At 42.3% G+C, this 13412-nt stretch overlaps 1 protein-coding gene across 1 annotated transcript in view; it reads left to right on the forward strand.

Moving 5' to 3' along the window:
- The window catches only part of NHSL3 (NHS like 3), a 57285-nt gene that overhangs the window by 39208 nt on the left and 4665 nt on the right, over positions 1-13412 (forward strand). The window contains exons 4-6 of the mRNA XM_073552006.1: positions 3899-4007; positions 4293-4409; positions 8799-11591. Of these exons, the coding sequence (XP_073408107.1) occupies positions 3899-4007; positions 4293-4409; positions 8799-11591 (3019 nt within the window). The remainder of the gene's footprint in view (positions 1-3898; positions 4008-4292; positions 4410-8798; positions 11592-13412) is intronic.

Below are 13412 nucleotides of genomic sequence, written 5' to 3' on the forward strand. Positions count from 1 at the left end.
TCTACCCAAGTGCATGACCTTACATTTATCCCCATTAAAGCTCATTTGCCATTTATCAGCCCAAGCTTCTAGTTTACATAAATCCTCCTGTAATATAAAATTGTCCTCCTCTGTATTGATTACCCTGCAGAGTTTAGTGTCATCTGCAAATATTGAAATTCTACTCTCTATGCCCCCTACAAGGTCATTAATAAATATGTTAAAAAGAAGCGGGCCCAAAACTGACCCCTGTGGTACCCCACTGCTAACCTTGACCCAGTCCAAGTGTGCTCCATTAAAAACCACCCTTTGTTTCCTATCCCTGAGCCAGCTCTTAACCCACCTACACATATTTTCCCCTATCCCCATTGTTCTCATTTTATGTATCAACCTTTTGTGTGGCACCATGTCAAAAGCTTTTGAAAAGTCCATGTACACCACGTCCACTGCATTCCCTTGGTCCAGTCCGGAACTTACCTCTTCATAAAAGCTTATCAGATTAGTCTGACAGGAACGGTCCCTTGTAAACCCATGTTGATATTGGGTCATGAGGTTATTCTTCTCCAGATACTCCAGTATAGTATCTCTTAGAAAACCCTCCAGGATTTTACCCACAGTTGAGGTTAAACTTACTGGCCTATAATTTCCAAGTTCAGTTTTTGTCCCCTTTTTGAATATTGGCACCGCATTTGCTATATGCCAGTCCTGTGGTACAGACCCTGTTATTATGGAATCTATAAAGATTAAAAATAAGGGTCTATCTATGACTGTACTTAATTCCTGCAGTACTCGGGGGTGTGTCCCATCCGGGCCCGGGGATTTGTCAATTTTAGTGAATTTTAGACGCCGCCGTACTTCCTGCTGGGTTAAGCAGGTGACATTTAATGGAGAATTTTATCCCTGATCATGTTATCCGTCATGGGATTTTCTTGTGTAAATACTGTTGAAAAAAAGTCATTTAGCATATTGGCTTTTTCCTCATCCTCATCCTCATCCACCATTTCACCCAGACTATTTTTAAGGGGGCCAACACTATCATTTTTTTAGTTTCTTACTATTTATGTAGTTAAAGAATATTTTGGGATTATTTTTACTTTCTCTGGCAATGAGTCTCTCTGTCTCAATCTTTGCTGTTTTGATTTGCTTTTTACAGAATTTATTTAATTTTCTGTATTTATTTAATGCCTCATCACTACCTACTTGCTTTAATTCTCTAAATGCTTTATTTTTATCTCTTATTGCACCCCTTACAGCTCTATTTAGCCATAGACAGAAAGGAATCCCCCCTCCTGTGCCCATATACCATCACACATCCTCCATCCTATAGGCACATCTTCCCTCTTAAAGGGATCATTGGTATGGAAGTCAGAGCAAATCCATCCAGCGCTTTGGTTTTGACCCCAGGCCTCTCTTAAGGGGATCCCCGGTATGGAAGTTAGGACCGTTCCACTCAGCTCTGTGGTTCTGACCCCCAGGGTCTCTTAAAGCAATCATTGGTATGGAAGTTAGGGCAAATCCACTCTGCGCTTTGGTACTGACCCCAGACCCTTCTTAAAGGGATCTCCGGTATGGAAGTCAGAGCAATTGATTTCAAATGCTCTGGTACTGACCCCAGGCTCTCTTAAAGGGATCTCCTGCATGGAAGTTAGGGCAAATCCCTCAGCGCTCTGATTCTGATCCCATGGTTCTTATTAAAGGGATCATGGTATGCATTCAGGGCAAATCCACTCAGCACTCTGGTTCTGACCCAAGTCCCCTCTTCAAGGGATCCTTGGTACGGAAGTGAGGGAAAATCCACTCTGCGCTTTGGTACTGACCACAGGCCTCTCAAAGGGATCTCCGGTATGGAAGCTAGGTTAAATCCCTCAGTGCTCTGATTCTCACCCCAGGCTTCTATTAAAGGGATCATTGGTATGGAAGTCAGGGCAAATCAACTCAGCGCTCTGGTTCTGACGCCAGGCCTCTCTTAAAGGGATCCCCACTATGGAGGTTAGGACCGTTCCACTCATCACTCTGGTTCTGACTCCAGGCTGAGGGGATGATGTGGGATATTAGGGGTAGTAGTCCGGTGGCTCTGGCTGATGGGATGATGTGGGTTATTAGGAGTAGTAGTCCAGTGGCTCTGGTTGACGGGATGATGTGGGATATTATGGGTAGTAGTCTGGTGGGCTCTGGCTGATGGGATGATGCTTGATATTAGGGGTAGTAGTCCGGTGGCTCTGGCTGATGGGACGATGTGGGATATTATGAGTAGTAGTTGTCCGGTAGCTCTGGCTGACGGGATGATGTGGGATATTAGGGGTAGTAGTCCGGTAGCTCTGGCTGACGGGATGATGTGGGATATTAGGGGTAGTTGTCTGGCAGCTCTGGCTGACGGGATGATGTGGGATATTAGGGGTAGTTGTCCGGTGGCTCTGGCTGACGGGATGATGTGGGATATTAGGGGTAGTAGTCCGGTGGCTCTGGCTGACAGGATGATGTGGGATATTAGGGGTAGTAGTCCGGTGGCTCTGGCTGATGGGATGATGTTTGATATTAGGGGTAGTAGTCCGGTGGCTCTGGCTGATGGGACGATGTGGGATATTGTGAGTAGTAGTCGTCCGGTAGCTCTGGCTGACGGGATGATGTGGGATATTAGGGGTAGTAGTAGTCCGGTAGCTCTGGCTGACGGGATGATGTGTGATTTTAGGGGTAGTAGTCCGGTGGCTCTGGCTGATGGGACGATGTGGGATATTGAGAGTAGTAGTCGTCCGGTAGCTCTGGCTGACGGGATGATGTGGGATATTAGGGGTAGTAGTAGTCCGGTAGCTCTGGCTGACGGGATGATGTGTGATATTAGGGGTAGTAGTCCGGTAGCTCTGGCTGACTAGTTAGTTACTAAGCCCGGGGAGCGCTGGGCTCTTCAGCTAGTAGCTTATAAAGACGTGCAGTGTGGATTTTAAAGTTATGCTGCAGATTTTCACCCTTACAATGCATGGGACAAAATTTGTGGCAAATCGTAGCAAAATCAGCAATGAATCTTCATCTAAGACCAGGTTCATGCTGCGTTAACGCTATAGCATAACGCGATCGCGTCATGCCATACCGCTAGCGCAGATGATTCATCAGCGCTAGCGGTGACGGAGCCTCAGATGCTGCAGCCCGTGTCAGAGACTCCGTCACAGAATGACTGCACATCGCTAGCACATGCAGATTATGGCATGCGTTGGCGATGCGCCCGATAATAGGGGTTAATGGCAGCGTTAACAGACTGTGTTACTGTGTGTTATGCCGCGGTGTAACGCAGTCTGTCTAACGGAATGCCATAACGCAGTATGAACCCAGCCTAAAACATGTGGATTTGCTCCTAGATTTCACTATAAATGTGCAGGAAAATTTGCATTGTAAAGTTACAGTGGAATGTGAATATGTTAGGAATTTGTAATAAAGGCTATTTATAAAGTTGCCCGATTTTGCATTTAAAGGGAATCTGTCAGTAAGATGAACCATCCAAAGCAGTCTATATTGACATGTAGGTCATAGAAAGATGAATAAAATTATGCCTTTATATCTACGATCAGATGTCTTATTCCAGAGAAATCTCTTTTTTTTAGTATCTAAACAAGCGATTAAGATCTATGGATCGGACATAGGTCTCCCTGAGAATCTGCCTCCAAAGCTTATTTTAAACTAAATGTGGCGTTACCAGTGTGAGACATGTAGATCAGGAGGGTTGGCCCTACTGACAGAAACCCTCTAAGAAGCAAAATATAATAACCCCTATTAACAGTTCCTTACTATAGTGTAGTTGGGTTACTTAGTGCTGTGGCACTCATTTTTGTATTCTAGGTGCCTAGTACGGTAACTTCCTTGCATCATAAGTATAGATATGTTCGGTTAAGACTCCCTTGTAATTTTCCTTTCACGTTCAATTCCACAGCCCACACCTGACACAAATGGCAGTAGCTTCCGCGCTCGTTCGCTTTCCTACACCACAGAAAACACCGATGATGCAATGTTTGTTCGGTCAGAGATGATCCAGCGCAAAGGTGAGAACATTTTGGAAGCACTTAGTGCATGAGATAAACCAGGGAATTTGCTCTATCATGCTCTGGTCAGATCTTTTGTCAGATTGTGAAGTATTTAATTTGGAAACCAAGTTTCTTACCCTCTAATTGTGGGAAATGTATCGGTATCATATCTGCAGTGCTGAGCCCCGAGAACACAAGAAATGTAGATATGAGTAGCACATACGCTTTCAGGGATCTTTTTGGTTTTAATATTACAGAATCCTTGAAGCTTGTAACCTTCCTTCCCATTGTTTTTCTTTCCAGGTTCCACATTTAGACCTTATGACTCGCCCAGAACTCCAACTAACAGGGCAGGAAGGAAGCGTAAGGAGAAGAGAGCTACGGTAGTGGGAGTGCCGCAGCATATTGCTACAGAACTTGGTAACTTACACACTTTGGTACATTTGGGTTAGAAGCTTTGGACAGGACAAGTAACACGTTGTGATTCTTACATTGTGGTTTGGTATTTCAAAGGAAGGAAAGGAGTTAACTTGTCATAATGGAGGTACAGTTTCATAACACCATGAGCCTTAGGCATTCATTTCACAATACAAACCGGAAACCTCGTTACTAAAATCCCTGTGAACTGATGGGAAGAATGAAAAACTAGATGGGAGGCTGAACACAATAGTAACATCCCCATATTTATATTTTTGCACACACATATAAATAGTACATTTACTCTGGCAGCACAATGAACAACAATACAAATTGGTCTTTTTCATTAGGGTTAGAGATACAGTGGGTACGGAAAGTATTCAGACCCCTTTAAATTTTTCACTTTGTTTTATTGCATCCATTTGGTAAATTAAAAAAAAAGTACATTGTTTTCTCATTAATGTACACTCTGCACCCCATCTTGACTGAAAAAAACAGAAATGTTGAAATTTTTGCAAATTTATTAAAAAAGAAAAACTGAAATATCACATGGTCATAAGTATTCAGACCCTTTGCTCAGAAATTCATATTTTAAGTCACATGCTGTCCATTTCCTTTTGATCCTTCTTGAAATGGTTCCACTCCTTCATTGGAGTCCAGCTGTGTTTAATTAAACTGATAGGACTTGATTTGTAAAGGCACACACTTGTCTATATAAGACCTCACAGTGCATGTCAGACCAAATGAGAATCATGAGGGCAAAGGAACTGGCCAAGAGCTCAGAGACAGAATTGTGGCAAGACACAGATCTGGCCAAGGTTACAAAAGAATTTCTGCAGTACTCAAGGTTCTTAAGAGCGCAGTGGCCTCCATAATCCTTAAGTGGAAGAAGTTTGGGACCACCAGAAGTCTTCCTAGACCTGGCCATTCAGCTAAACTGAGCAATCGTGGGAGAAGAGCCTTGGTGAGAGAGGTAAAGAATAACCCCAAGATCACTGTGGCTGAGCTCCACAGATGCAGTAGGGAGATGGGAGAAAGTTCCACAAAGTCAGCTATCACTGCAGCCCCTCCTTCAGTCAGGCTTTTATGGCAGAGTGGCCCGACGGAAGCCTCTACTCAGTGCAAGACATATGAAAGCCCACATAGTGTTTGCTAAAAAACACATGAAGGACTCCCAAACTATGAGAAATAAGATTCTCTGGTCTGATGAGATGAAGATAGAACTTTTTGGTGCTAACTCTAAGCGGTATGTGTGGGGAAAACCAGGCACTATTCATCACCTGCCCAATACAATCCCAACAGTGAAACGTGGTGGCAGCATCATGCTATGGGGGTGTTTTTCAGCTGCAGGGACAGAACACTGGTTGCAATTGAAGGAAACATGAATGCGGCCAAGTACAGAGATATCCTGGATGAACACCTCTTCCAGAGTGCTCAGGACCTCTGAGACTTGGCCGAAGGTTCACCTTCCAACAAGACAATGACCCTAAGCACACAGCTAAAATAACAAAGGAGTGGCTTCAGAACAACTCTGTGACCATTCTTGACTGGCACAGCCAGAACCCTTACCTAAACCCAACTATCTCTGGATAGACTTGAAAATGGCTGTCCACCAACATTCACCATCCAACCTCACGGAACTGGAGAGGATCTGCAAGGAAGAATGGCAGAGGATCCCCAAATCCAGGTGTGAAAAACTTGTTGCATCATTCCCAAGAAGACTCATGGCTGTACTAACTCAAAAGGTGCGTCTACTCAATACTGAGCAAAGGGTCTGAATACTTATGACCATGTGAGATTTCAGTTTTTCTTTTTTAAGAAATTTGCAAAAATTTCTACATTTGTTTTTTTTTTTCAGTCAAGATAGGGTGCAGAGTGTACATTAATGAGAGAAAAATGAACTTTTTTGAATTTACCAAATGGATGCAATGAAACAGAGTGAAAAATGAAAAGGGGTCTGAATACTTTCCGTACCCACTGTGTGTGTATGTGTGTATATATATATATAATATATATATATATATATATATATATATATATATATATATATATATATATATATATATATATTTTTACAAAATAATATTTTCCCGTTCCAGATATTGTTTGCTCTTTCTATAGCAACGACAAGACTATATGCCGTAAAAAAGTTATGGCTAGAGTTAAATTACCAAATAATAGTTTCGAGAGACATTATCAGAATTTTATTTACCATTTGGTAATGTTTATCTGGTGCATGGTTGTGATATTTTTTTACCAGCCATTGTTTACCTGCATTATCAACACTGTTCCGGTCCTTGAATTGTTTCACGTTACCAGACAGTCTCAGATGTGTGGACCAGAAGCCAGTTTTGTCTACGTCTTCCAAAGAGGTTCACATCAGGACTCTTATAGAAAATGCACAAAGAGGAACGGATTTTCAGTCCAAAGTGAAGAGGCTGCGTAGCTCTGAGTCAGAGTACGGGTCAGCTGGTACAATTGAAGGACCTGAATGGACCTGATAATTCAGGAATACAGAGATTGGTAAGAAAATGAACATCGCAAATATGTACCAGCTATAAGCCAGTGTAGATTTGCACTATCATTTAGTACAAATTCTGGAGTAAATTAACAGTAAACATGTCAAGCTTTGTGAGGCCACTAAGACTTCATTTAAAAAAAAAAAAAAAAAGTAGAACTGGCAATGCAAAAAAAAAAAAAAAACAACAAAAGAGGAAAGTGTTATGCAAAATTATATTTACCATACATATTTATCTGTTGAGAAGCCTATGAGAAAATGTAAAAGAAAACCCCACATGTAGGATGAGGCTGATTTTGGGGGAAAAATGGCAAGAATGTAAAAAAATAGCCAAAAGTGTGAAAAAAAGCATAAAAACGACTCTGTAGTGCGCTTTATATTTTCATATCTGACCTACTGTTTTTTTCTGGAAAAAACAAAACAAAACTTGTGAATGAAATATAATAATTAAAGCAACACTCCATCTCACAAAAAAAATATCATAAAAAAGTGCATAGATTAAATTTTTAGTGCCCTCCTTTTTTATTTTTCTGCTTGCATGTGTTTAAATCAAGTGTCAGCATTCTCTATGCACGGAGTGCTCTGGAAACCTGGAAGTCACTCTCCTGCTCTGGGATGATCCACTAAAGTCCACAGGGAGCTTCTCAGACTATTAAAGAACAGACTTGAGACATTCACACTTGCCTGAAGATGGATCAGCCCTGAGCAGTGGGAGTATTTCAGACTCCTAGGGTACATTGTGCAAAGAAAATGCAAACAGTCATTTTATTTGCATAAAAAAACCTGACAATCATAAGAACTGCACCAGACAGAACACAATTGAGAACATCAACTATTTTAACTATGCAATATGCATTTATTGTGACATTTTTATTGCATGATGAAGGGTCACATTAAAGGGTCATTTGCATCTTGAAAGGTGGGTAATTTGGAAAGCAATAAAAATTTTTTTTTTTTTTTTTTAAATTTGGATAATTACTGCTTTTTCTTTTTATGTTCGTTTAGCTTGTTGCCTAGGGGACCGACCACTTTATCAGTCTAGCAACGGTGGCCAAATATACACATTGCTTACACACTTTATCCCTATTGTGCTGGTAAGCACATCACTGAAGTTGACTGCACTCAGTTGAGCGGACTCTGTGTTGCCACTTCAATCCTGATCACAATTCAGCGGAACAACAGCATTTTAATACGAGAAAGTCTTTTAATCAAACCAAGTTAAAAGAAAACCACTTTGCTACCTTCTTTATATTCACAGTATATTCATAGTTCAGGAGAAAAAGCTTGATGTAGAGATACCAGCAGATTATTCTATTTTGCTACTGGTGAAGTCCATGAAGAAATAGTCAGCTGTCCATGCAAACAGCTTTGGATCCTGATGATTGCTTGGATAAAGTAAGCAGCAAAAATCAATTTGATGAAAAAATCATAGTGCGAATCCACAAGATTTGTATACGAGAGTAACATGACTTAAAAAGCACTTCAATAAAAACATCACATCTGGAGCCACCTGGTGGCAACGCTGATCGATAAGACAACATCAGGATCCGGAGCTGTTTGCATAGATACCTTAAGAATTTCTTCATGGACATCACCAGAAGCAACATAGAAAAATCTGCCTGTATCTCTGCATCCAGTTTTTGCTCCTGAATTATGAAGTAGTGGTGAGTGGGGCTCATTGCACCCTTTTCTTCCCATTAATTATACTACATTGTAGCACAGTGGCTTTCTTTTAACTTGGTTTGTTCAGTGCTACTGTTCTTCCAATGCTAAAGAGGCAAAGTTGCCTCAGTTCAGGCCAGGAGCGCAACAATTCTGCTGGTCCAAATGTCAGTCAATCGGGAGCTTATTTGCTTTCTCTTTTGCCTTCAAAGGACTTAAACCCTCATCAACACATCGTGGCATCCATGAGTTGTTTCGCAGGGAAAACGGTCAATTGCTGGAAAAAAAGTGTGCTGAAATTACAGTAGCAAATGGGGTTCAAGGACTTGAGGGGGAATTCGTTGTTATCCCTACAGTAGATGGAAAACCTGCTTCAGTGCTACATGATGGAGCTCACATCTCCTTGGCTGTTCTTGACCAGACAGAAGCTGCTTTACAACAACACATAGACAAGGTTTATCATGATGACAGCTGCATTGGTTGGAAATCTGAATCTAAGCTCTCACCACTGGTCCTGCGCCCAAAGTCTCTGGCTGTCCCTGGAATGACCACAAACTCGCCTCAAAGTGACCCTGTAAGCCCTGTTATGTCCATATCACCTCAAGGTACTTACATGTCCAAAATAATACCAAATGCAATTCTTCCTCCTCTTGTTGATGTAGTTGCCTTGAGTCGGTCAAGTGTTCGAACATTGAGCAGATGCAGTCTTGCCACAGCCAGCCCAGCCTCAATTCGTGGCTCATTGCATAGGGGGAGAGGCATGTCTTCATCTAGTGATAACTGGAGTCGGTCACAATCTACAGAGACAATAGTATCAGATTCTTCCACTATTTCCTCTAGAGGTGGTGATAATACTTTAGAAGCAAACGAGAAGTCTGGATTAAGCACTGGTAGGGCATCACCTGCCCCCAGCACTGGAACTCAAGATGGTTCAGATGCTGCAAGCTTATGCAGTGGCCGCTCTTCTGTGCGTAGTGTTTCATTGCGAAAAAGCAAAAAGGCTCCTCCACCTCCTACACGTACCTATTCATTGCAACAGCAGAAAGAATTAGGTCTTCCCCCTAGGCCTGATAAAAAACCTTCAAAGACCAACCATGGCAAAGACCCTTGGGTGCCAAGAACAGACAGAGGTTCATCTGATAACGATGTATTTTTACCATCTTTGGCTGGACCAAAGCAAAATTCTCCAAGTCGTTCAGATAGAACCATGTCTCCATCAAGTGGCTACTCCAGCCAAAGTGGAACACCAACAATGCCTGTAAGATCTCTTCTGGAGTCTCCAAGTTCTCGTAGGAAAACACCACCAAAACCAGAGAGGTCTAGTCTTAAGTCAACAGCAAACATGTCTGTGCGCTCTACGTCTCCCGTTGAGAATACTTCCACTCTTCTTGTCAGCCCCGCTAGAGCTGGTTCTTCTATGGGTTATCAAGAGGGACAAGACCTGATTCCTCCACATCCAAGTGTACCTGCTCCTTTTTGCCCACCACCCACCAGTGCAGCAGACCCTCTTGTAACAGCTGTAACTCCTCCACCGTCACCACCTTCTCATCATCCCACACCTCCTCCTTCTAGAAAATCTGAGTCAGATGTCGATATTACACAGTCAGTAAAAGAAGACGCTGCACAGAAAGAAGCCTTCTGGCCTCCCCCTCCTCCAGAGACTTCTGATATTCAAGACTTATCCATGGCAGATTTTCCACCTCCTGATGATGAGCTATTTCTTCTCCCTCCACCTTCTGGTGAACTAATAACTGAACTTCCAAGTTCAGAACAGGTTAGCGTCAAGGCTGACGACAAATCAGTTGTGCTGGAAGCAGAAATGCCCGTGTCCACTTCTAACAATATGGAATATTTGACTGTTGTTGCAGCTCTGCAACCTGAATTGGTGCCTTTAAATTCCAAGCCTTCAGAGCATGAACTTGTGACAGAGAATGATTCTGCTCCCGTGCCTCCATTAGACACAAAGAACACAGACTTAATTGTACCTCCTTCTTCAGAATCTACTGCGGAATGTCCTGTTACTTCAGATACTGAATTTACTAATGGAGATGCTTTTATTATGTACAAGCCACATTTTAGCCAAGCCTCAACTATAAGCAGTGTGCCCAAAGAAACGCCTGTAGTTACTGTACCGCAAGAATCTACTGAAAAACTAACCACTACAGAACCTAAAAATACCACTACATCCTCTGGAACCACTGTGCCATCAACTATTGTGGAATCCTCTGTTCCTAAAGTGCCATCTTCTGTTGCCGTTACTAGCCCAGTTTTTTCAAAAGCAGTAAGATCACCCCTTTCCAAGTCAAGTTCATGGAAGCCAGTCACTGCACCAGTTACCAAGAAAGAATCAGTAACCAGTCAGAGCACTGTAGCTGCACAGAAAGAAGATGCAAATTTACCTATAGTAACCCCATCCTTGCTGCAGATGGTTCGTTTGCGATCAATACAAGCTAGGGTTCCACAGAGTCCATACTCTCAACCACTACCTGGGCTTCCTGCACCTCAAAAACCTGTTCGCAAATCCTTGTCACAAAAATCCCCTCTGGGATCAGATTCATCCCCAGTAGAAAGCCCAACAGCACCTCCTGTTTCACCACAGAAACCACCAGAATCCCCGTCTGCATACAGATCACCAGCCTCTGCCGCCAGTTTTGTGTTTGCTCGGAGTTCAAAGAAGTTTGTATTTGACTCCCCAACATCACAAGATGCAGAATCATCGCTGAAGAAAGACATAGTGGCAGAGCCTAAAACACATGGAGGCCCTCGCAGTCCAGATGAAAAACCCCCAATACAGAGGAAACCCAGCAAGATCCCCCCTCCTGTGGCAAGAAAACCTTCAGTTGGGGTACCTCGGACTCCCACAAGCCCTCCAAGCTCAACTGGCAGCACAAGTGGCAGCGCGTTCACACCCAGAGACACAGAATTAGCTCCTTCCACTACAGCAGCTGTCACATCTGGGACCCAGGCAGGCCAAAGCCAACAACAAAAAAGCCAGACGGAACAAGGTAATTTGAGATTTGTATTAACTTACTTTTATGGAAATAGTAAAGGTTGATCCAAGTTTTCAAGCATATGCACAAGGCAGAATTATGGCTACTTTTTGTACTGAGCCAAGATAGTGCATGGTGCTTCCTTTGTACCTATGAATGCTTTTGATTTGTTATTTCTTATCTAATTTTGGCGAAGAGAAAAATGTAATACTCGCTTTTGTGCCTGCTTACACCTTCAGAATAGGGAGCCTCGTGGCTTCTGCACCCTACCATGTGCACATGGCTCTAATGTGTAGAAATCAGAGGTAGAGTAGTCATACTAGAACCCTATTATACGTAGAGTAAGCAGCAGATGAATAATAGGTAATTATAATATGAATAGTTATTTTAATAATAATGAAAGGGATTTACAATGAGAAATGTGGATATTTAAAAGAAATGTGAAACTAAGCCTCATCATATTAAAATGCTAGACATGGAAAAAGTATTCTTAAAAAGTAAATTGAGGGGACTGTCTGATCAAAATGTATTGACGATCTTTCCATAGGCTAGGTCATCAATATGAGAATGGTGGAGTCCGGCACTGATCAGCTCTTGTTTGCTCTGGCAGCGGTTGGATGTAAACACGTGCAAAGTGCAGCGGCCGTATTCTACAGAACAGCACAGTTCTGCAGTCCCCGGCTACAGCTGTTACTCACTGAATGGGGATCTGCACAGTGCGTACGGATGTGTTCACACTAGTATGTTATAACTGGAGCATGCTGCAGCTTTCAGGGTGACATGTCTCCATTCTTGTGCTGACTGGTCTCTGTATACTCACACCATCTCTGTGCTTAGTTTCAATTTCATTATTTATCTAGTTATGGGTATGCTCTCATAATCATGATTTACAAGTGTAGTCACTGCAGAATTCCAAGGTTAACCCTGCTGTGGAAATGCACCAAGATATGCTGGCAAACCGGTACGGGAATTAGCCCCATTGTCACTCAGTGAGGTTAATCTCTAGCTTTTTTTTATGCTGAATCTGCAATCTGCTCATTCATCTTGTGGATCATTTTTTTCACTTGTCTGGACAAAAAAAAATAGTACACATCTTTTCTGGAGCATATGAATGGGATATAACACGTCCTATTCACTGGAACGGTGTCTTCTCATGGAGAAAATTAAATACAGATGAGATGCTTCTTCTGCTTGTTTTTAACAATCTGATAAGCATATACAAAAGACTGCAAACCACTCCAACACATCACCCTTGTGTGTTCAATTTTCCAAATTGCTAACTATCTAAAAACCAGAAATCATGCAATTTTCACATTGGCCACTGGCCCTAACACTAGTCCTATACCTCCTGTGCTGTACAGATCACATTTAGCAGTCATTATCCTTACAGGCAGGATTACAGTGACAGAAACACCACTTTATAAGCTAGATATTGACAATAGGTGATAGTCACAGCTCGCTTCCTCCTCCTCCCCTTAAAATGACCTTTGTTCAGATCAGAGTGTGACAACAAATCTCTTCTGTAGAAAGTCAGAGCCAGTCTATTGCTGCCGAAAAGTGTACTGTACAGAACAGGAAGAGCCCGATTCATCAATGCGTTTGCGCAAGAATTCCGGCATCAAACATCCCGAAACACTGCCACATTTTTGTACAACTCCCAAGTTACACAAAAATACAACAACTTATAGCGTTTTTATGCCAGTTTCACTAAAGTTGGATGGGACGTGGCGAATCCAAACTTTTGATGAAATGTATCCATGACAAATATATTTGAACTCCACTAGGGATGAGTGAACATTCTCGGATAACCGAGTGTCATCGGCGTGCTCGAATAAT

This window comes from Dendrobates tinctorius, unplaced genomic scaffold (genome assembly GCF_039654945.1).
Source record: "Dendrobates tinctorius isolate UK_male_01 unplaced genomic scaffold, ASM3965494v1 ptg000183l, whole genome shotgun sequence".
NCBI lineage: Eukaryota > Metazoa > Chordata > Amphibia > Anura > Dendrobatidae > Dendrobates > Dendrobates tinctorius.